Here is a 25,450-nt window from a genome sequence, read left to right on the forward strand (position 1 = left end):
CCAACAGACTTGTGTAAGAACGCAAAGCCCATTTGAAGCCAATAAAAAGGGAACAAGGCCCTAGCCGCCGAAGGAGGTCACAACCTGGTATATCAATATCCAGGACCTTTTTAGTTGTGGATACAATAGGGGATTTAAAATCTCTTATTTTCCTATTTATCACCTGTGTCGCTCATTGGAGGCTTCCTATTACTTTCTGTCCCATAGACAACCTGCGGGGAGAGGAAATTCTCTCGGATTGTTGTCAGCGGTACAGGTATGCTTACTTGAATCTTTCACTTCTACCTCCTCTTCAGATGAATGTTATAATGGCCAGGTATTCAGCTGTACTGACAGGCTTTGATCACACATAAAAAGCTTTGCTAGAAGTCAAACGCATAATTTATTGTGGACAGAATCACATAAACGAGATGAGCCTATGCAGGTTATGCACGGACTGCTAGTGAAAGTTTTATGCAGGTCCAATGCTTGATGTACAGGATGTCTCAGATTTCTGTATGTAGGGCTATGCTGGTCTGGAATAGCAGACCCACACTTAGGGTTAGATGTAGAGCACGAGACTTGAAACAGAGCTTCTTTTAACATGCAACTAAACTACCGATTTATCAACTTGTTTAGCTACCTTTTCCAATTATGGTGTGAATGACCTCAATATCCAACATTTTCACCATAAGGTCATTCTAAAGTATTTGGAAATGGGGCACTCCAACACTCAAGAAAAAGAAGTTTAAGCCGCCATAGCCAGATCGAAATTTGTCCTGTTCAGCAGGAACCAGAATCATTTCGATCCATCTATGGGCAGAGTGATTGCACTGTAAGTTGATCTCTCAATCAAATTCAATACAACCAACCTATCTGGGGTTTTCTGTTTGATCACTGCCGGTGGCTATAGCTGCCAGCAGTGAGCATAGTATTCCAATGGCTGGGAATGATAGTGCAGCTGGAGGGATTCAAGCTATTTTTTTTTTTTTTTTTTAACCTAAACATGTGGCTGAAGGAAAGAAAATTGCATAATGTATGGCCTGCCTCAATCTCTGCATACAAAAAGGCTTCTTCATAGTAAAAGCTGCAAAAATGTGCAAACCAATTTTTTATTTATTTATTATTTCAGGTACTTATATAGCGCCGTCAATTTATGCAGCGCTTTACATATATATTGTACATTCACATCAGTCCCTGACCCTCAAGTGGCATACAATCTAAGGTCCCTAACTCACATTCATATACAAGGGCCAATTTAGACAGGATCCAATTAATCTACCAGCATGTCTTTGAAGTGTGGGAGGAAACCGGAGTACCCGGAGAAAACCCACGCAGGCACAGGGAGAACATGCAAACTCCAGGCAGGACCCTAGTACTGCCAGGTGGAAGTGCTAACCATTTAGCCACTGTGCTGCCCAATGTACCCCAGGTATTCGCTCCAGCCCAGTTGGTAAAGAAGGGGAGCAGGATGCATTCCTACATGCACAGAATAGAATGGCAATATTTATAAAAAAAACACCAGATAGATACAGTTAAACCAGGAAGTATGCAAGTGCCTTAAGCCAGCCATAGATTAATCAAAATTCACCCGATTCAGCAGGAACTGGACGAATTTTGATCAGACAATAGGCAGATTGGTTGTACTGAAGTGGATTCATCAACTGACGTCAGTACAACCAGCGTGTAAGATTTTTTTTGTTTCTTAGATCATTGCCGGCAGCTAGAGCAGCCTGCAATGGAACCCTTCCGCTGACAAAATACAAAACGTTCTGTGGGAGGGATTCCCCCTTCAACACTCATGTAGGTAATTGAATAACACAGCACGTCATAAAAAAAAAATTTAAGGGGAGGAAGCAGCACAGGAACATTTTCTCCTGTGTTGGGGGGTCTATTCAAAATGAGCCGGCTGAAATTATCCAGTGTGTGCCATAATGCACCATGAAACGCGTTGTTAGGACAATGCATACCAGCGTGCAAGGGCCCCAACTAGACAGTTTTCTAAAGTACTTGGTATTAACTACTATGATTCTTTGTAACAACGCAGGAACAGAACTGGAAAAGTTCAAAAGGACCTTTTAGCAGTATTATCTGGCATGTAGTTTTAAAAAGGACTAGAAATTAAATACATTAACATTTTAAAGATGATGTGAATTGAATGAGTGGATGTACATCTACTTTACAATGCACCTGTAGTCAAAAATTTTCATTTATTTTTGATAGAATGTGAAAGGGTTAAACCCCATATCATGTTTTGCTTGCTCCATCTCACTGCTTATCAAGCAAATTTACTATGCCGTAAAGCAATACGTATATGCTTTGGATTGCAGAATATTAAGAAGTATAGCTAGTAGGTGATGTATAGGCCCATGGCCATGGATGTTTACAAATAATTAAATTATGAATTATCTGAGGTGATGATTTTATGACTCCTAATCTGTTTCTATCAATAAAATGAATGTATTTTAGCTAAAATTGTCTCATTGCGAGATCTACACAGTCTTTTTTCACACCAATATACAGTATGTATCTGTTTATGGATGTGGTACCCTAAGAAATTAAAATTCTAACTCTTTATAGTATACTGAATGTGACTGCCTGCAAAAAGACTAGCAGGCGTCATCGTCTCTAATATATCCAAAACTAAAATTTTAAAAAGTGGACATGGCTTGTTTACTGTCTCCATTTTTAAACCTAGAGTAAGTGGTGTTAACCACCTTCCACCCGCCATATAGTACAATGGCGGGCGCAAGGTGGTTCTCTCGTTCTGATAGGACATCATATAATGTCCTTCCATTCTCATCGCGCATGCGCGGTGATCGCCGGTGCGCTGTGTCCCTTGGACACAGCGGATCACGGAAAGAGCCAAAGATGTTGGCTCAGTCATGTGATCAGCTGTGTCCAATCACAGTTGATCAAATGTAAACACGGAAATGCCGGTTATCGGCATTTCTCTCCTCTCGAGCGGTCACGCTCACAGCTCGAGAGGAGAGGAGAGCCGGTAATCGGCTTTCCGCGGAGGGAACATGTACACTGATCATCAGGGCACTGATTATCAGTGCGCCGCCTAACAGTGCCACATATCAGTGCGCCGCCTAACAGTGCCGCCTAACAGTGCCGCCTAACAGTGCCGCCTAACAGTGCCGCCTAACAGTGCCGCCTAACAGTGCCGCCTAACAGTGCCCGTCAGTGCAACCTACCAGTGCCCGTCAGTGCAACCTACCAGTGCCCGTCAGTGCAACCTACCAGTGCCCGTCAGTGCAACCTACCAGTGCCCGTCAGTGCAACCTACCAGTGCCCGTCAGTGCAACCTACCAGTGCCCGTCAGTGCAACCTACCAGTGCCCGTCAGTGCAACCTACCAGTGCCCGTCAGTGCAACCTACCAGTGCCAGTCAGTGCTGCCTATCAGTGTGCATCAGTGCAGCCTCATTAGCGCACATCAGTGAAGGAGAAAAATCACATATTTACAAAATTGTATAACAAAATCTAAGAAAAAAAAAACTTTTTTCAAAATTTTCAGTGGTTTTTGGTTTAAGGAAAAAAAAAAAATCCCAGAGGTGATTAAATACCACCAAAGAAAGCTCTGTCTCAAAAAAATTATAAAAATGTCATATGGGTACAGTTTTGCATGACCGCGCAATTGTCATTCAAAGTGTGACAGCGCTGAAAGCTGGCCTGGGCAGGAACGGGGTATAAGTGCCCTGTAGGCAAGTGGTTAAATAACTTGGTACAGTGTGTTGGATTCCCAGATACTCTCACTCCCTGGTACCCCTTTGTTCTGGTTGTTTATGTTAGTATTTCCATCTCTCCAGGGTCTACAATCCTAGGGTTACAGGATTATAGACCCAACTCAGGTTCAGCAGGAAGAGTCCTTATATCTCCCACTGAATATTTATTGGAGGTCCGAGATTTGGGTGGTCTCCAGCATATTAGGAGTGGGCAGCCCTAGTTTGGATAACTGTATGTGCTTGTTGGGAGAGTATGGAATCAGCCATTTATATTCATCTTCAACCATGATTCTCTCTTGTAGCTGCTGACTTTTTTGCCCACATACCTGCCTTGGGGGAGGAATTGTGGGATACTGGTCCCAGTGCCCTTCCTCTTTGGATTGAGTGGACCCTTGGAAAGTATTGGTGAATTTTGTTTTGTGTTGACGTGCATATTAATTTATCTGGATTTTTTATTATGTGACCGATGTATGCCTGTCAACATTTGTAGTTTAATAGTACCCCACTATTCCGCCTGAACAAGCAGGGTTACCCGCAAAACACATCAATGGACGCAGCCCATGTTGGAAGCAAGTACAGACCAGGTCCAAAGTTTTCCTTTGTGATTCCATTGGTCTCAATCACCTCACAGGTGACATTTTAAAAGGGAGGCACTGTTGATGTTCTAGCATCAGAAATGATTTATCATTGTTTTTAAACAGTTAAGATTTCGTCAATACAGCTTGTTAAATTTTAATTTTGGTCTTCGCATTGTCCTGGCACCTAAAAAAATAAATAAATAAATAAATAAAAAATCCATCTTTTTCTTTAGTTGATTTTGGCATTTGAAAAAAAATGAACCTGTAAATGAAAATATGGAAGCTGACATTTTTTTCATTGTTTTTGAATATGCCAGTACCATGGTTGTCACTCATCCTATCTTGACCAACTAGCAAGTCACTGACCTCGAACAAGAATGTACACATAAAATGTGCTGGAATCCATGACTGTTTAGAATTCAGAAGTGACCCCCTCAGTATTGAAACTAGGATAAGGATAAAAGCCCAAGAAATGCATTTCCCATATTTCCAGTTCCCTTTAAACATATGGGTGAAGAATGCCAATGCCTTTTATAGAAGAACTTCCTTTTTACTGCATTACTGCAGTACTACTAAACAGTTTCACATCGTGCAAATATGTCAGGGCTAGTGGTAGGCATCAGCTATAATAAAAATAATTTAAATAAGTACATCTCTTGTAAAGCTGATTTTGTCTTTACAGTATAAACTAAAAATTATACAATGTCACCCATTTAGAAATACAGCAGTTCACAGAAAGGTGTCTACAATTCTACTCAATGTTATGAGGGAGTGCAGGGAAAAAAAAAAAACACAACAAAAAACACAAAAGCAACAGCATTCCTCATAACACAGGGCTGACTGAGTCCCGGTTCACACTAGTGCAATTTCAGATGCAACTCCGGTCACACAGAATCACATGACAATGGAAATCACATTATTTTCTACGGTGCCCATTTACATCAATGCAGCACATTTTTAGAAAAAGGACGTGTGCTACTTTGATGCGATGGCAGTGAGATTTTGGACACAGACTGCAATGGAAGAACATCAAAAACACATGTACATCCATTTTTGGAGTGTTTTTTTGGTGTTCGTGTTGGTTGTGCTTGATATAACACGATATAGATGGACCATGTCACCAGGTGACCCCTCCCTTTGTTTACTTCAGAAACAAGAACTCAGGTGTCATTAGGCAAGAGGGAAGCAACAAGATTGGTCGTGTGTGTCGACGGGCTCTCTCGTGCAGGTCAGTGGCCATCATCCATCACTGGAAGATGCGACTGACGATGTTGGACATTTTTTACATTTTATTTTTAATAAAGGACTTGTCAAAAACTGTATGTGTTTTTACTCTAACTGGAGATGTCTTTTGTACCCCCAAAGGCTCATTTACACTTGCTTTGACTTTAACACACATTAAAGCGCCTATTGCTTCAACTTGATTAATTTGATGTGTTATTGAAGCTTCGGTGGTGCTTCGATTATGCTTTTTTTGAACCTTGGCAGATGCCCTGTGTGTGTTGATATCTCATACCTACAAATACCTCCAAAACAAAGTGAAGCCAAAGCTGAATAAAAGCCTCTCAAATGCTGCAGGTGCTGCAAGCGTGGTCAGACTTCGAGGGATGCTTTGAAGACTCTTTGAAGCATCACTAAAGCAACATGGGGAATAATTTTTCAAGCAAAGCAAACACGTGTGTACAGGACTATAAGCCAACCAATTTATTTAGTGACAGGTGCTTTGATTGGTGTTTAGAGTGCTTTAAAAAAGTATGTCCAATGTTATGTTATGAAGTGTAAACCAGCCCTTAGCCAATCAGTGCAGCCTCATCAGCTCACATCAGTGAAGAAAACATTCTTATTTGCAAAATTTTATATCAGAAATGAAGCAAAAGGTATTGTTCAAAATTTTTGGTCTTTTTTCGTTTGTTTAGCAAAAAAATAAAGAAACCCCAGTGGTGAATAAACATAAAGAAAGCTTTGTGTGAAAAAAACCCAACAATTTAATATGGGTACAGTGATGTATGACTGCGCAATTGTCAAAGTGTGAGAGCGCTGAAAGCTGAAAATTGCCCTGGGCAGGAAGGGGGTGAAAGTGCCCGGTATTAAAGTGGTAAACAGTATAGGTGCTTATTTGTAATGTTTGACATTGCTATACCTGCAAAAGAGGCCAATCAGAAGTGATCAGGACTTAATTTTCTGACTAAATCAAGAGATATAAGTGAACGGTTTATCAAGTACACTAAACCTAATTTTAGTGCACACAAATGACATATTACCAAAATTTTGTAAAAAGAAAAAAAAGAAAAAAAAAAAAAAAAGTATGTGTTGAGTAAATAGATACCCAAAACGAAAAACCTTAAAATGTTACTAAACCCAGGACCGTGCATTCACTATATGCTGTCTCCCACAGTACACAGAACATGGAAATGCAATTATTTTAGTAAAAATATAAACTGCTAAATACCTTTTCTCATCAGCAGTTAGAGTAGTTTTGTGACTTCCATCAGTGTTCAGCAGAGCACTGGTTAAAGCCTGTAGGAGGAGTTCTCTTTCTGCTCTAGGAGAATGCAAAACCCCTGACCTCTGTCTGGACAGTGCCAATTGGCCCTGTGCTGATCACATGCACTTTCCGAAGAGAAGGGAAAAAATAAAAAAAACATCTCTAGCAATACACACTAAACCGAGCATGTGCAGAATGGCTACGGTTCGGTCTGTCTTATCAGGAGATAAGACGGACATTTGAACAAGAGGAAAAGCAGAGAAGTCAGGATCAAATGGCCTTTTTACACAAGGCAGGGGATTAACCCTTTAGGTTCTACAGAGTATAACAAGCATGTTGTACTGCATATACAGACTGATTTTACTGTTGTGGGATTAGTAACACTAAAATTAGGTGCACCCGTGAAATTAAGACAGATTTCGGTATCCTAATTTTTCCATGGTGGACAGGTCATCAGTTTAGAGTTAACTGAAAACAGTCTAAAAATGCTCTCACTCCAGCACATGCAGAGATATGCAATATGTATCATAAATGCAGTTTACGTGCATCCATGACACAAGTTTACATTGGTATGTGCATGGATTTGTACACCAAAACAAATGCCTTCACATTGCAAAGATGTTCCCTGCATAGGTGTGCAAAGGTCCTGTAGACAATACTGGGATTCCTCTGGTCATATATAGTCATGCAGCAGCTGAAACAATAAACCGGTGTGAATGGGGAATAAAGGTTGCTGGGTCTAAAAGGAAAGTATAATACCAAGTTGAGCAACATTCGGGGTGGGCACCTAATAAAGCATTCTGTACCCCACTACATCCACCTCACCTCACAGGTGCAGTAGTTGTGTACTTTGGTGATGTAGGAAGCATAGAATAGGTAAGTAACACTGCACAGACTTTCCAATCGCATTTAAAAATCTAAGTCTGGATGGAATCTAATTGGGAGCTGTGCGAAGCATCACAAGCAGGCATGTTCCAAGATAACCAGATTACTGACAAAAGGGAATAGGATTGACTGGTTCACTACCGCAATGTCTAGGTTACTGCATAATGCCTGAACACAAAAGCAGCCCAATGGTCACCAGAACCAACGTAGAGGTGAATCTTCTCAGCAGGGACACAGACCGCAATAAAAGAATTGGAGTCTAATCCTCACACCATCCTAATGAATACTTTTTTTTTTTTATGTATTTTAGTTGTCTCTGTGCAGTATTGTCTTTTTGTGCATTAATTAATTCTGTTCCCAAAAGCAAAAGATAATTTTGTATTGTATATCAGCTGAATGAAAACAGCTTCTGCCTTGGCTTTAGCCTAGATTCACACTATGAATCATACAGTATCTTACAGAAGTGAGTCCACCCCTCACATTTCTGTAAATATTTTATTCTATCTTTTTATGTGACAACACTGAAGAAATGACACTTTGCTACAATGTGTACAGCTTGTATAACATGTAAATTTGCTGCCCCCTCAATTAACTCACCACACAGCCATTAATGTCTAACCCGTTGGCAACAAGTGTGAGTACACCCCTAAGTGACAATGTCCAAATTGGGTCCAAAGTGTCAATATTTTGTGTGGCCACCATTATTTTCCAGCACTGCCTTAACCCTCTTGGGCATGGAGTTCACCAGAGCTTCACAGGTTGCCACTGGAGTCCTCTTCCACTCCTCCATGATGACATCTCGGAGCTGGTGGATGTTAGAGACCTTGCGCTCCTCCACCTTCTGTTTGAGGATGCCTCACAGATGCTTAATAGGGTTTAGATCTGGAGACATGCTTGACCAGTCCATCACCTTTACCCTCAGGCAGTGGTTGTCTTGGAGGTGTGTTTGGGGTCGTTATGTTGGAATGCTGCCCTGCGGCCCAGTCTCCAAAGGGAGGGGATCATGCTCTGCTTCAGTATGTCACAGCACATGTTGGCATTCATGGTTCCCTCAATTAACTGTAGCTCCCCAGTGCCGGCAACACTTATGAAACTCACCCAGACCATGACACTCCCACCACCATGCTTGTCTGTAGGCAAGACACACTTGTCTTTGTACTCCTCACCTGGTTGCCACCACACACACTTGACACCAACTGAAATAAATAAGTTTATCTTGGTCTCATCAGACCACAGGACATGGTTCCAGTAATCCATGTCCTTAGTCTGCTTGTCTTCAGCAAACTGATTGCGGGTTTTCTTGTGCATCATCTTTAGAAGAGGCTTCCTTCTGGGATGACAGCCATGCAGACCAATTTGATGCAGTGTACAGCGTATGGTCTGAACACTGACAGGCTAACCCCCACTCCTTCAACCTCTGCAGTAATGCTGGCAGCACTCATACGCCTATTTCCCAAAGACAACCTCTGGATATGACGCTGAGCACGTGCACTCAACCTCTTTGGTTAACCATGGCGAGGCCTGTTCTGAGAGGAACCTGTCCTTTTAAACCGCTGTATGGTCTTGGCCACCGTGCTGCAGGTCAGTTTCAGGGTCTTGGCAATCTTCTTATAGCCTAGGCCATCTTTTTTCAGATCCTCCGAGTTTTTTGCCATGAGGTGCCACGTTGAACTTCCAGTGACCAGTATGAGAGAGTGAGACCAATAAGACCAAATTTAACACACCTGCTCCCCATTCACACCTGAGATCTTGTAACACTAACAGGTCACATGACATGGGGGAGGGAAAATGGCCAATTTGGACATTTTCACTTAGGGGTGTACTCAATTTTGTTGCCAGCGGTTTAAACATTAATGGCTGTGTGTTGAGTTATTAGGGGAAAGCAAATTTAAACTGTTATACAAGCTGTACCCCCAGTACTTTACATTGTAGCAAAGTGTAATTTCTTCGGTGTTGTCACATGAAAAGATAAAATATTTACAAAAATTTGAGGGGTGTACTCACTTCTGTTAGATACTGTATATGAATTGCACAAGAAGCATATCGCATTCCTGTGCAATACAAATGCAATTCAGTTGAGTGCGAATTGAGCCTATTCATTTTAAATGGGCTCACAGAGATGTTCAATTCCTATCGGCTGAGACATGCATTTCTGAGCGCTGGGCAAGAAGTTTTATTTTTTTTTTTTTTTTTACAGTTAGCCCTGCTGCTCCTTTAGAGCCAATGGTTAACACCCTTGTAAAAGCAATCCAAGCAGCTAACTGCTGGATGGCTTTTACAAGCAGCGGGAGGGGACATTCCCCAGCCCGCATCTCCCCTTCCCCCCCCCGCACGGGCTGTGCCATCACTAGGACACCCAATTAACCAGCTGGGCACTTCCGAAGGCTGGTCATAGAAGCAAAGACAGGAAGCAAAAAGCATACATCACTTCCGGTTTTACCAGATGTAAACGGCACCATTTTTAAAAATGAAAAGCATTTGACGACACCGATCTTGGTGTGATGATATACTTGTAAAAAGGTAGAGGAGGAATTTGGGGTCTTCTATCTATATAGAGTACCTGTCACAAAGGATGCTTACATTACTTGTAACAGCAATAAAAGTGATAAAAAAAAAAAAAGTTAAAAAGCACCCCCATCCCACTGTGCAAAGGCGAACGCATTGGACCTGCACGCATGCAAACAACGATCATCCCATGCATGTGAGGTATCACCACGAACGTCAGATCATGGGCAGTAATTCTAGCACCAGAACCCTGTGTAAATCTAAAGTGACAACCTGTAAAGACTCAAAGCGTCACCCATGGATAGCAAAATTTACATAATATGTTGTAGTTGCGCTGGCACACAATTATAAAAAGCGTGACATGTTTGATTATCATCTTTTATTACCAAAACATTGAGTTATGTATTTTTTTTTGCATTATAATTTTTTTTTTAAAAGTATCTTTTCAAAAAAAAAAAAAAAAGAAAAAAAAAAAGAAAAGGAAGAAGGACACACTTTTTAAAAAAATTTCCACACCACTGGGCTCAAATTGCACCTCATCACAACAAAGTAGTGCATACACCAAATTTTAGCTATGCACTGTAATGCAGGCCATAGACGGTTCATTTATCAGCCAATTTTTCATCCAAAAGAATACATCGGGCAATTTTTGCACTATTAGTGGGGCAATGGCATCAGCCGATTTTCATGGTTCCTCATTTCGTTTATCGATCATACTGGAAAATTTGTGAAAAACGTCAGATTTTTGAAATCATTGCTGATAAACAATCGGATTACAGAACAAATTATGTTTTGTTTTTTGGACAAAAAAATCGGCTGATGTTTAAACCGTCTATGGCCTGCATAACCAGACTACACAGTCATTTTGAACCATGTGATTCAGTGCATTTGCAGCCTGCGCTCGGGATGCTGTTAACATTGCAATGACACCTGCAGCAGATCACAAGAGCAGTGCAATTTGAACGTGGTGCAGGAAATGCACACAGATCGTAGGTTTTCTGCACTACATTCCAGTGTGAACCAAAGCTTAAATGCTAATCTACTTTTGAATGTGCTCCTTTCCAGGCTGCATTTAACTAAATAGTGAGCTAAAAGCTCAACTGTTATGCTCCAAAGATTTCTTAAAGCCCACCTGCAGTCAAACCTCTTAGTTTTTGTGTTTTTTTAATATTAATAGAATTTCAAAAGAAGCATCATGTACAGTATTCAGCAAAATTTTGGTAGATAATAGCCGCACACAGGCGTACAAAGAGTATAACAATGTCCAACAGTCAGTAGTCATGTCAACAGTGTGTAGAGAGAATTCAACATAGGGGATGCAACCCTGGACCAAAAATGTTATAATTAACCAAATAACTCCTTTCTACAGGCAGTCAATCACAGACGGTATTGTCCATCTACACCAGAGGCAGGAGTACAAGATCCAATGTCTTATTAGCAATAAAGAACAGGAGAAGAATAAGAAGAGAAAGAAATAGAAAGATATAGGACTCTCCACCCTCCAGAAGCTACAATCTCCTTCCAGCTGGGAAGAACCAGAACCCCTCCAGAGGAATCTATCACTGTGGATCCTTAGTAGAATGCCAAAGTTACCAAACCTTAGTGTTTTTCAAGGTTATTGATGAGGCATGCCATAAAGGACTCCATAAGTTCTACATCCTTAAATCTGGCACAAAGCTCAATAGAAGTAGGAGGTTCTCTCTTTTTCCAGTAGAGAGCCACTAAGCACGGTCAGAATGTGGTGTGCCAACTTTTGGAGGTTTTAGATAAGAGTGGGTGGAAGTACGCTGAGCAAAAATACCTTAGGAAGAGTAGGGAAGCTAAAGTCAAATAGACATTGGAGCAAATGGTGAACCACTTGCCAATACCACCGAAGGGAAGGACACTGCCAGCATACATGTAATAGGGTGTCTCATTCTCCGAGGCATCTCCAACATCGGTCACATGCCACTGGATAAATGGCATGTAGGAGCAGAAGAATCAGGTACCAGAAATAGGAGGACCTTGTAAGTATAGTCCTAGAGAGTACATATAGAACTCTAAGCTGCTTGAGACCAAATCACCTGCTACGTTTCCAAGGGCAGTTCATCACCAATTGCTCCTTCCCATTTCCACACATTGAGAAACCGTTAAGGATTTTATAGATGTCCGATATTAAACCTGTTTGAGATGGGCCAGCTAAGACCAAAAGGTTTCAATATGGAAAATTGTAGGGTGGAAGTTATAGATGATGCATAATGGCATAGTTGTAGTTATCCGTACAACGTACGCTGAGGTAAATCATGTCTTTCCTTTAGCACGTCAAATAAGCAATTTTCTGGTTCTAGGGTCCACCAAATGGCCAAAATGAAATAATTTCTTTGACATCCACAGGGAGAAAATCTGGGAGGTGAGGCCATCTGGCATTTTAGGGTTGAACAAAAAGGCAGTCAAAAGAGGCTTCTGACTGAAGAAAGTATGCATGTTTCAACCGTCTCCACAGTACCCGTAGTAATGACAGAGTTCAGGAGAGAAGAGGGGGGTAACATCTCACCATCCAAAGCTTCTCTACCTCTGTCCAGTAACTGTATGCAAGGAGCAGGACCCAAGAGGTAATGGCCAGTAAATGAGTTGCAAGTAATATTTTAAAAAGATTCGGAAAGGCTATGCCACCATCGCTGCTGGAGGGAAGGAATGCATTGGCAATCTGGTGATGTTTATAGTCCCAAAAAAAGTCCAACAGGCCCCTTTTGGAGCAATTTAAGATGTGATGAGGGCACTGGTATCGGTAGCATCGCAAAGAGAGAGAAAAGTTTAAGGGGAACAGTCGAGGTGTTGGGGGTGCACGCATTAAGAGAGTGTCCATCAAACGATGCAGAATATAGTTGCCACCTATAACCAGATACGGAAGAGACGATTACACACTCTGTTCAGGGAAGTGGACTTTTTGGCATTAGGGCAATAAATATTACAAAGCATAATGTCCACAGATTGCCATTTGCCCCTTAGGATAAGGTACCTGCCCTGAGGGTCAGAGTAAGAGTCTAGGTGGAAAAATGGGGATCCCTTCTTAATAAGAATGGCCACTCCTGCTTAGAGGCCTTGAAAGTGTGAGAAAAGTACCTACTGACAAACATCAGAGTGCCCCTCTTGTCTAAATGGGTCTCCTGCACAAAAATTATATCAGCCCCTGAGGATCGGAATTCCCTTAATGCCAGGTGATGTTTACAATTAGAGTTAGGCAATTTACATTTAGAGAAAATATCTGAAACATATTTGCATGTAATAAAATAGAAGCAGTTACTTATCTGACTATTAAGGCCAAATTGGTTGTTTCGCATGCTGGCAAGTGTTGCTGGGAAATCCTTTGTTGGTTTACGATGTGCATTGCCCTTCCATGTGCACTGCCCTTCCATGTGCACTGCCCTTCCATGTGCACTGCCCTTCCATGTGCACTGCCCTTCCATGTGCACTGCCCTTCCATGTGCACTGCCCTTCCATGTGCACTGCCCTTCCATGTGCACTGCCCTTCCATGTGCACTGCCCTTCCATGTGCACTGCCCTTCCATGTGCACTGCCCTTCCATGTGCACTGCCCTTCCATGTGCACTGCCCTTCCATGTGCACTGCCCTTCCATGTGCACTGCCCTTCCATGTGCACTGCCCTTCCATGTGCACTGCCCTTCCATGTGCACTGCCCTTCCATGTGCACTGCCCTTCCATGTGCACTGCCCTTCCATGTGCACTGCCCTTCCATGTGCACTGCCCTTCCATGTGCACTGCCCTTCCATGTGCACTGCCCTTCCATGTGCACTATGCTGCTAAGGCTGGTTATAGGTTGGGATGGTTGCGATTTTTTGTGTAGTTGGCCAATTTGGATGCAGGAACGCACTGGATGCCTTTGCTGTCATTTTGGTATAGCTCAGCGTCATGTGCATCCCTGTACCTTTAAGGAGGGATGGGCTCCTCCAGACATACCTGCCCTTAACCCATCCATTGAAGCATGTGCTCCTACTATGGAGGCTTTGAAAATTTTAGTTAGGTCCACAGTATACAGAGGACCCTTGACGTGAGACTGTGGCTTACGCATGTATTTGCGGTAAAAACTGTTTTGTTTGCACACATTTGCAAACTGTTAGACAGGACCAAATTGGTTGTTTCGCAAGATGGATTCTGGGAAATCCTTTGCGATCTACATTGCCCTTCCATGTGCCCTTCCCTCCTTCACATAAACAAACAACCAGTGGCAATAAGTGTATTGCTGCAGCAGGGCTGGCAAGTAGGTGCAGACAGCTGTGGCCACTCAGCATGTAAAAAGCAATGACAGGCTGGCAGGAGCCACAGTTGTCCGTCGATCTTCACAAGTATCTGAACATCCAGTGGTTACCTGTGGTTAGGGACAGATACCATCCCTGAACATTCCTGTCCAGGTTCTATAAAAGCTTGATGTGCAGATCCATCTGGACTGCCGTAACACCTGTCAGTCTATTAATGATTAGTACAGGCTTCCTGGCAGCAGCTGTCTTCAACCACTGTCAGCCCAGCCACAGCAATATGCTGTCTTTTCCCGCTGTCCATGCATGTGAATGAGGCCTTAAAGTTTTGGGTAGACTTGGGAGGGAGTAAATATTTCAGTCAGGTTTTATTTTGCGGTCCTTTATACTGTTGGGGAGAACTCCCCTCAATGTCAGTCTATAAGAGCTGGACAAGAAAAGAAGGACCTGTTTTAAAAAGTTGTACCTGTTTAACAGCTGTCATTTCGTCTCTAAAAATGCTCAAAGCAGAATTTATACAGCTTGTCTGAACTTTCAGAAGCCAGGGGGCGGGGAGCTGAAGTTACACAGTGAAGATCTCCATGAAGAGAGCACTGAGAGCTCATTTGAAGGAAATGACACCCCCCTTCAAACAGCACACAGGAACAGAGCTGATGCTATCAATCACAGGCTGTGTACTGGAGCTCCCTCCACACCTTTTTTCCTCTCTTGGTGAGGAAAACGACTCATGCAGATAACAGAAGAGAAAGGCAGCAGCCAGAATTTATATTTAGTGCTCTGGATAGAGACAGATAGGATTTGTTCATATTTCCTGTCTGAGGTTTACAACCACTAAAAAAAAAAAAAAAAGTTTTGTTCAACTCTGTCTATCTGCTGGAGAGGGTTCCCTTTACTTTCTGTTCTGACAGAAGACAAAAAGATATTCCCTTACAAAAGATGCTATTCCTTGCCTACTCTTGTCCATAATGGAAAAAAAAATCCCACAACAAAATTAAAAGATCAGGGATTGAATGTACGCCTGTAATAAAAGAAAGAGGTGACATTGCTGGTCTCTGCCTGAAAATGCTATTTGCCTGGCCATGTCCAGCATCAATACCAAAACATCACAACAGCCAAGGAATTAATCTAAAAAGGAGAGATCAGTAATGGTGGCCTGTTCCCTTGACATGTGTATATTCACTACATGCAGCAGAAAGGTCGAACCAGGAAGTACAACAAAACATTCAATTATCGTCCATGTGGTAACTATGCCAAAACACTTCACACCTAATATCTGACAGCAGGATTTACAGGAGATGTATTTTTGTTAAAAATTTAATTTATCAACAGAAAAAAAAAAATCCATAAAGGAAACAATTCTCAAACACTTACATGAAAGGTGTGAAGCTAATGTAGGTCAAGTACAGCCAGCTCAACAATAACTGACTCATCCAAAATGAGATATTTATTACACAGAGCCCCTCCCCTACAAAGACTGGATACATACACTATTACACAGGCTTTACTCAGCCAACAATATAGAAAAAAAAAAAAAGTCTATAGACCAAAATGACAACCTTATGACTGGCCAACTAAACTGAAAAACAAATCCTTACATTTCTATCTAGGTTGTACAGAAAAATACAGGCATGTTAGCAATATGGTCCATATACTGTATGTTGTTTGTCAAACCAGTGTTGGCCAAGGAGATGACGCTTCCAAAAAAAGAAATTAAATGCAGCATATATTTAACCAATGGAAATACATGAAAGAGCATTACAGTCCCTAGACTGGCAAACAAATTGGACACATCCAGCATTAAACAGATCTTGGCATTCACATTTAAATGGCTCCAGAATAAAGCAAAACAAGCAACACAGACCAACTTGCTGCAAGAACAACCTCTGCATGGTTTTATTAAAATGATAAAACAAAATACACAACATTCCACTGATACAAATGTCTAGACAACAGCACTATACAATGTGGCCATTTGTAAAAATTAATAAGGGGGGGGGGGGGGAGAGAGAAAAAGGTGGTGGTGAGGTGAAGTCTTCATGCACACGACTGCACAGAGCAGGTGTATTGAATGCCGGGACCGGCAGCCGCCTACTGAGATGCATTAGAAAAGACAGCTGTATACGTTTATGGATTGTGTAAAGCACCCACATGCGTACTGACATACTCCGAACATACAGTGTGCATTCAGAGCATGCCTCATTATGTTATTATACACGCAATAGCGTAATCACTGGGTCTCTGTGCTTCCCTATGCAGTACAGGCAGATTATGGCTGGTGAAAGGGGCCAGCAGAGTGCCATACATACCTTCCAGAAAACATTACAGCACCTGCCTGTACTTCTCTCAAGAATTCTCAGCCCTGATACAGTGCACAGAGACAGCTTTTGGGAGGAGTTATGCAAATATTAAAATGCCTTGATGGATGATGTCAGACTGAAGCAGCAGGAGATACTAGGCAGATTGCTTCTGCTTTCAGAATGCCCTAGGTAATAATGTGATGAGGAGCCACCATGAAAAAAAAGAGATCCAAGGATTGAAGGGGCAAGCCAGGAAAGTCAAGCTGTGAGGAAAGCGCTAATGCTGGCTGTACTCTGGTCAGGAAATCAGGCAGGTCTGACTTGTTGCAGCTTCTAATTTACACTGTGAGAAGCTCACAGTATGCAGTAAAGTCAGAATAATGATTTTCAGTATAGGAGAGGAGGTTGTAAACCTGTGCAAGACTGAAGGGTAAGGCTGGGGTTCTTTTTTTGTTTTGTTTTAAAGCTTTTCTTTCAAAGCCCATGTGAACCTAAAATATATGTGAAGCCAAATTTGCTTTACGTTTTGAATATACTGGTGATGGTTAAAAACTAGTGATGCACCAATATATAAGCAGCTGAAAATTATGGGCCAAAAATAGGGTTATTGGCGTTTTGCTAATAGAAAAAAAATAAAAAGTGCCTATAATGGTCAAATGATTTTATAAACATTTCATTTTCTGCGTGGTACTTTCAATAAAAGTTATTTTAGGTTACTGGATTGTGTTTTTTTATTCATATTCATTTAATATCATGACATTAAATTAAAAAGTCGAAGAGAACACAATTATATTTTACAAAACAGTTTCGGTGATCAGACAAATGGCATCCTGAATTTTCGGTTCGGAATTTTTATTCCAGTCCACCGCTAGTTAAAACCCCTGTGAAGTGTCAATTGTCTGGGTCCCCTCTAGGCTGACTCACCCTCTCTATACATCCTAATGACTTGTCTCTGGAATTGAAAAATGTGGGAATATCCTACCTTCTACAGCTATTATAGCAACAGGACTAGAGGGGAAACATGTTCCTAGGATTGCAGTCTCAGGGCCGTTCACACCTTGGCAGTGCAGTAATGCATGTATTAGAGCAACGCACAGTAATGCACAGTGTGACAGTGCAATGTGGTGCCATTCATTGGGCACACCTACGCTACAATGCAACACATGTTGTGCTGGTTTGCTGTGATGTATTGGGCAATCCATTCAAATAACCAGCCTGTTCTACCGCAGCACAAGTTACTGGGCCCGTGATTAATGCACCACAGCGAACCAGGCTGCTGTGAAATGACCCTCAATGAGGATTTCCCCACATGGGGCTCAGATCTCTGCCCAGGGAAATCTCTCCAATATGACACAGACATGAAGACTAGAATGATCGGGATCTTAACATTCCATCCTGAGAAGGAGAGAAAAGACACACATACAGCTATACACAGACTGAATGTGTACTTGCTGAGCCATTACAATAAAGCTGTAACTGGACAGGACAGAGTGTGTCAGTTCCAGAATAGCATGTCAGTGCTGGGTACAGCCATGGCTCCACATGGAGGAGGATCAGTGCCGGGCACACAAACATGGAGATTAGTGCCCGGCATGGAGGGGAGGGTCAGTGCTGGATACAGACATGGAGATCACAGACACAGGGATTAGTGTCGGGGACACAGACAGATATCACAGGACACAGTCATGGGGATCAGCACCAGGCACACAGACAGGGAGATCAGTGCACACATGGAGATCAGCGCCGGGCACACAGACAGGGCGATCAGTGCCCTGGTGGGAAGCTGTCTGCCAGCTTCCCACCTGAGCATGCAGGCAGGGCAATCAGCGCCGGGCACAGAGGCAGGGAGATCAGCGCAGACATGGAGATCAGCGCCGGGCACAGAGGCAGGGAGATCAGCGCAGGGCACAGAGGCAGGGAGATCAGCGCCGGGCACAGAGGCAGGGAGATCAGCGCCGGGCACAGAGGCAGGGAGATCAGCGCCGGGCACAGAGGCAGGGAGATCAGCGCAGGGCACAGAGGCAGGGAGATCAGCGCAGGGCACAGAGGCAGGGAGATCAGCGCAGGGCACAGAGGCAGGGAGATCAGCGCAGACATGGAGATCAGCGCCGGGCACAGAGGCAGGGAGATCAGCGCAGACATGGAGATCAGCGCAGACATGGAGATCAGCGCCGGGTACACAGGCAGGGAGATCAGCGCCGGGTACACAGGCAGGGAGATCAGTGCAGACATGGAGATCAGCGCCGGTCACGCAGGAAGGGAGATCAGTGCCGGGTACACAGGCAGGGAGATCAGCGCCGGGTACACCGGCAGGGAGATCAGCGCCGGGTACACCGGCAGGGAGATCAGTGCAGACATGGAGATCAGCGCCGGTCACGCAGGAAGGGAGATCAGGGCCGGGTACACAGGCAGGGAGATCAGCGCCGGGTACACCGGCAGGGAGATCAGTGCAGACATGGAGATCAGTGTCGGGCACACAAATATCACAGACATGGAGCTCAGTGTCGGTCTCTTACCTGCACCTGTTTCAGGAAGTGGAGCGGCCTGGACGTAGCCCAGCGTCAGACAGAAGCAGAGCCCCAGGTTTGGGGAGGACAGCCGGAACCGCCCCATTCCTCCAGTCGGTCCTCTCAGCCTCGGTGTCCTCAGAGGGGAGGGGGTCCCAGCTGTGCCCGAGCCCGCTATACAAACACCGACTATTCCTGTCACTGCAGCCCGCCGCCGTCTGCCAGCTTCCCCCTGAGCCTCCTCCCGGGCCTAGTCACCTGCGCCACACCGCGCTCTCTCATAGTTCACCAGGCCGCCGAGCCCTCCGCACACAGCGCCGCAATCTCCCGGCCAGGCAGCTTCACCACACAGTAGCCGCCATGTTCTCTGACACCGCCGCGGCCAAAGGCGGGAGCAAACAATCTCCCTTTCCGATTGGCAGAGGTCACTTCCAATAGAGAGGCAAATGTCTCGATCTCCTGGCCAATGGCGGCCCACAGCCCGGAATGTAGGCGTGACTTGCCTGTCAAGGTGAGTGCGATGACATCACTGGGAGAGAAGACAGAATCTGATGAGTGTTCATGGACTGGTGTGCTGCGCAGTGAGCCCCCCACTCGGTGTTCTCCCGGTGTATACACAGTGCACGGCCACCAGCTGTGTTTTACAATGACAGAGCGCTCAGGGCGCACCATTTAGATTTTGGTAAATAGCAGATGGTTTGCCATTGAATGCAACTTTGTTTTGGAACGTGAAAGGAAATCTGTACTGAGAGGTGTACCGAGGCAGCTATGACTGACCTCTCCCTGAAAATGCTAGTTGACTGGCTGTGCCCCGTCTCACTACTCTGTCACCAACGCAGCTCAATCATGCAGCAAGTGAAAGCTGAGCACCTGCACTGTTCAGTAAAAATATTGAAGCCAGGCAACTAGCATTTTGTGATGAAAGCTAAACGCTGGAAAAATAAAAAAATACTCTTGCCCCCCCTGTCTATGAATTGAAACATGTAGGTGTTTCTCTTTTTGGTGAAATGCAGCCAAATCATCGCCATCTTTGTATAATATAGTGTACAATGTATCTTCCTTGCTTTTAAGATTGGATTTAATAGAATGGTGTTTTACATATTTGTAATATTTTGGTGCAAAATCCCTGTTTTCTAAAAATGTCTATTCTTGTTCTAACATCTAACGGGTTATAACCCCCCCCCCCCCCTCCTCTATCCAAAATGGAAACAATGTTTTGCCTAGAGTTCTACTTTATGCCCAAGTTCACATCTGTGCAGTATATTGCCTGTGATTCGCACAGGAACCACACTGCATTCCTGTGCGAATCACATGTGATTTGTGTGCGGTGTGATTGGAGACATACATTTTGTATGGCTCTAATCGCACCGCACCTGCACCAAAAAGGTGCAGGACCCTTTTTTGGGTCCGCACTAGAATCGGATCGCATGGGTATTCACACCTATACAATCTGATTCTGCACATTGTGGACTGCTTTCGGGGTGTTGTTAAAGCGGAGTTCCACTCACCTGTCAAAAAATTAAAGCAGCTGCAAAAACTGTAGCTGCTGACTTTTAAAAAACAGCCACTTACCTGTCCCACGGTGTGTCCACCGCAGCCCGTTTCATCGGCCGTCCTGTATTCCAGGAGGCTGGCATCTTCAGTGTGGGCTTCACAGCCGGGTACCCACTGCGCATGCGCGAGTTGCGCTGCACTTCATGAATGGTCCTATAGTCTTCTGGGACTTGTCACATGTCCCAAAAGACTACAGGGAAGGAGGGAGGACACCTTCCGCTTCCAGTTGCCGAGGTGATTGGACCAGAAGTGGGTACCTGTCAAATTCGGGTACTCGCTCTCCCCCCTGCCCCCCAAAAGTGCCAATCCTTAATGGGGAGCGGGGGAGCAGTCCTTAAAGCAGAACTTCCCCTTTTGGGTGGAGCTGTGCTTTAACTCAACATACACACTCCCAGTGGTTCGCATGAACAGGGTGAGATTCTGATGCGGTGCAGAATTTGCACAGAAAACGCTACAAATTCGCATCGCATCAGTGTGAACCAGGGCTTAGTGCTCATTTAGTCTAGAGCAAGAAAGGAAAACTCTCTGGTATGAGGGTCCCACCATGTATTTTACAAATGTTCATGACTTAAAAATAAGACAAGTAAATACAATATAAATGATTGAAGAGGTGTTACTTGGAGCCTTTCTTGTAATATGCATGATGTGATTACAGCGGAACTATACCCACCTGGACTCCAGCAATATGCCATCCCCTGAACTCCCCCCCACTCCAGCCACTAACTTCTTCAAGCGGTCAGCTTCTGGGTCCCAATCGCTGGTCGCTGTCATTGGCTGCGCAGAGATGATGTCACTCCCAGACATGTGCCGGACGTCCGTCAGATTCGCCGCTGCCGAACTTGTGCAGTGAGCTGTGTTTGCGCAGCTTACTGTACAGGGTGGACTGGCAGGTAAGACGCTTTAAAGCCTCTTGCACGCAATACTGATGTCTGAGCATCTGCTTTTTTGGACGTAATTTTAGGCGTTTGTTATGCGCATATTCACGCACATATGCGTGTTTGCACATTATATTTTTACCAAAAATGAATTAAAATTTCAGCTCATATACACATATTTGCACGCCAATGCACAAACGAAGCGTAAATTACTGACCAAAAATGCAGATTTTGCTATTTTTTTTTTTACTGAATACACTGCACTTCTTTACGCGCCTGTGTACAAAGGCACATTGTAAATAATGGGCTACATTTTACCTCAGTAAAAAAGAAATGTTTTACTGAGCTTTTTCAAGCTGCAGTGTGCAAGAGGCCTAATGAAAAAGAGACAAAGTACGCCTCTTCTGCATTAAAAATCCTACCTGTCTATCAATTTTTAAATCCTAGCCTAAAGTTCCACTTTAAGATGAAGAGAGAAACAAGTTCAGTAAAAAAAGACAAAGAAATTCCAAATAAATTTGAACAATTAAAGTGGAACTAAACCCATCTATTTACTGGTTTCAAAAAACAGTTCTATTCCCACCATGTCGGGAATTCTGACTGTCACATTTGCTTACACTCTCAAACAAACTGTCAAACCATCAAATGTCTGGTGTCACAACTGATCACATGTTCAGCACCATGGCAGTTTCGGATCAAACCGAGGCTAAGATGGCAGATCTCTGGCTGAAAAGGATAGGAAGAGTTCTGCTTTAATAAAGGCTGAACAAAAATAAATTCCGTCTTTACCTTCCTAATCAGAGTCCACATTCTCTCTTTTATGAAATCTTTTATTAAATTTTCTTTATAAAATACACTACAAAACAACCATATATTCTTATTACATCATACCCATACACGTTATCCCCATTCCCTCCCAACACCCCCCTTCCCAATACAAAAATCCTTGTCCAACTTTGTCATCATCTCTTTCCCCTCCTATTAGTCTAATCATGTACAGTGGGGCAAAAAAGTATTTAGTCAGCCACCAATTGTGCAAGTTCTCCCACTTAAAAAGATGAGAGAGGCCTGTAATTGGCATCATAGGTAGACCTCAACTATGAGAAACAAAATGAGAAAAAAAATCCAGACAATCACATTGGCTGATTTGGAAAGAATTTATTTGCAAATTATGGTGGAAAATAAGTATTTGGTCAATATCAAAAGTTCATCTCAATACTTTGTTATATATCCTTTGTTGGCAATGACAGAGGTCAAACGTTTCCTGTAAGTCTTCACAAGGTTGGCACACAGTGTTGCTGGTATGTTGGCCCATTCCTCCATGCAGATCTCCTCTAGAGCAGTGATGTTTTGGGGCTGTCGCTGGGCAACACGGACTTTCAACTCCCTCCAAAGGTTTTCTATGGGGTCGAGATCTAGAGACTGGCTAGGCCACTACAGGACCTTGAAATGCTTCTTACGAAGCCACTCCTTCGTTGCCCGGGTGGTATGTTTGGGATCATTGTCATGTTGGAAGACCCAGCCACGTTTCATCTTCAATGCCCTTGCTGATGGAAGGAGGTTTGCACTCACAATCTCACGATACATGGCCCCATTCATTCTGTCCTGTACATGGATCAGTCGTCCTGGTCCCTTTGCGGAGAAACAGCCCCAAAGCATGATGTTGCCACCCCCATGCTTCACAGTAGGTATGGTGTTCTTTGGATGCAACTCAGCATTCTCTCTCCTCCAAACACGACGAGTTGTGTTTCTACCAAACAGTTCTATTTTGGTTTCATCTGACCATATGACATTCTCCCAATCCTCTTCTGGATCATCCAAATGCTCTCTAGAAAACTTCAGACGGGCCCGGACATGTACTGGCTTAAGCAGGGGGACACGTCTGGCACTGCAGGATCTGAGTCCCTGGCGGCGTAGTGTGTTACTGATGGTAGCCTTTGTTACGTTGGTCCCAGCTCTCTGCAGGTCATTCACTAGGTCCCCCCGTGTGGTCCTGGGATTTTTGCTCACCGTTCTTGTGATTATTTTGACCCCACGGGGTGAGATCTTGCATGGAGCCCCAGATCAAGGGAGATCATCAGTGGTTTTGTATGTCTTCCATTTTCTAATTATTGCTCCCACAGTTGATTTGTTCACACCAAGCTGCTTGCCTATTGCAGATTCAGTCTTCCCAGCCTGGTGCAGGTCTACAATTTTGTTTCTGGTGTCCTTCGACAGCTCTTTGGTCTTCACCATAGTGGAGTTTGGAGTGTGACTGTTTGAGGTTGTGGACAGGTGTCTTTTATACAGATAACAAGTTCAAACAGGTGCCATTGATACAGGTAATGAGTGCAGGACAGAGGAGCCTCTTAAAGAAGAAGGTACAGGTCTCTGAGAGCCAGAAATCTTGCTTGTTTGTAGGTGACCAAATACTTATTTTCCACCATAAGTTGCAAATAAAATGTGATTGTCTGGATTTTTTTTCTCATTTTGTCTCTCATAGTTGAGGTCTACCTATGATGCCAATTACAGGCCTCTCTCATCTTTTTAAGTGGGAGAACTTGCACAATTGGTGGCTGACTAAATACTTTTTTGCCCCACTGTATATAGATCCATTTAATCATGTAAATTCTCTGACTCTGCTACCAGGGGACCTTTCATGTATAAATATTTTTCTGATGTTTTAAACGCATACCATCTACCCCACATCTTTCTAAAATTTCCCATTTTATCTTTCTCCATGTAACAAAGTTCCTCCATTCAATTAACATATTCAATTCTGTCTATCCAATCCCCCAACGTTGGAGGGTCCTGGACCTGCCAAAATTTAGGGTTTAAACCTTTTGCTCCACTAATCAGATGGTATAATAACCTGTTTTTATATTGTTTTACTGGCATCTCTGTTTTATAGAAAAGACACACCCATGGATCTTCTGAATAGATGTCCTCCAAATCTCCTGTATATGAGTCCACATTCTAGCCCCGACTTACATCAAATTTCCCTCTTACATCATGGTCCCCAACAGTTTCCCCCTTACATCAGAGTCCCTTTTTACATCAGTGTCCCCATAAGATCCCCTACTTACATAGGAGGCCACCAAACTCCCCCATTACATCAGAGTCCGCATCAAAGTCCTCCCTCATATCATCATCCACATAAGAGTTCCCCTCACATCAGGGTACCATTACAGTATTTCCTTACACCTGGGTCCCCATCAGAGTCCCTTCTTATATCAGTGTCCCCCTTAAAAGCACCTACTTACATCAGAGGCCACCTCAGATTCCCCCATGAGATCAGAGTCCTCATCCAATTCCTCCCTCACATCAGCATCCCCATAAGAGTTCCCCTCACATCAGGGTACCATTACAGTCTTTCCTTACATCTGGGTCCTCATCAGAGTCCCTTCTTACATCAGTGTCCCCCATAAAAGCACCTACTTACATCAGAGGCCACCAAATTCCCCCATTACATCAGAGTCCTCATCAAAGTCCTCCCTCACATCAGCATCCACATAAGAGTTCCCCTGACATCAGGGTACCATTACAGTCTTTCCTTACATCTGGGTCCCCATCAGAGTCCCTTCTTACATCAGTGTCCCCTATAAAAGCACTTACTTACTTAAGAGGCCACCTCAGATTCCCCCATTAGATCAGAGTCCTCATCCAAGTCCTCACTCACATCAGCATCCTTATAAGAGTTCCCCTGACATCAGGGTATCATTACAGTCTTTCCTTTCATCTGGGTACCCATCAGATTCCTTCTTACATCAGTGTCCCCTATAAAAGCACCTACTTACTGTACATAAGAGGCCACCTCAGATTCCC

The 25,450-nt window shown here is 43.6% G+C and overlaps 1 protein-coding gene across 1 annotated transcript in view; it reads right to left on the reverse strand.

Annotated features, from left to right (window-relative positions):
- Positions 1-19,630, reverse strand: part of LMTK2 (lemur tail kinase 2) — a 142,343-nt gene extending 122,713 nt beyond the window's left edge. The window contains exon 1 of the mRNA XM_089682745.1: positions 19,227-19,630. Coding sequence (XP_089538871.1) covers positions 19,227-19,323 — 97 coding nt within the window. The 5' untranslated portion in view covers positions 19,324-19,630. The remainder of the gene's footprint in view (positions 1-19,226) is intronic.
- Between the last annotated feature and the right edge of the window lie 5,820 nt (positions 19,631-25,450).

The sequence above is a fragment of the Staurois parvus genome, unplaced genomic scaffold (assembly GCF_062004578.1).
Source record: "Staurois parvus isolate SC_StPar_1 unplaced genomic scaffold, SC_StPar_1.0 ptg000297l, whole genome shotgun sequence".
Taxonomy (NCBI): domain Eukaryota; kingdom Metazoa; phylum Chordata; class Amphibia; order Anura; family Ranidae; genus Staurois; species Staurois parvus.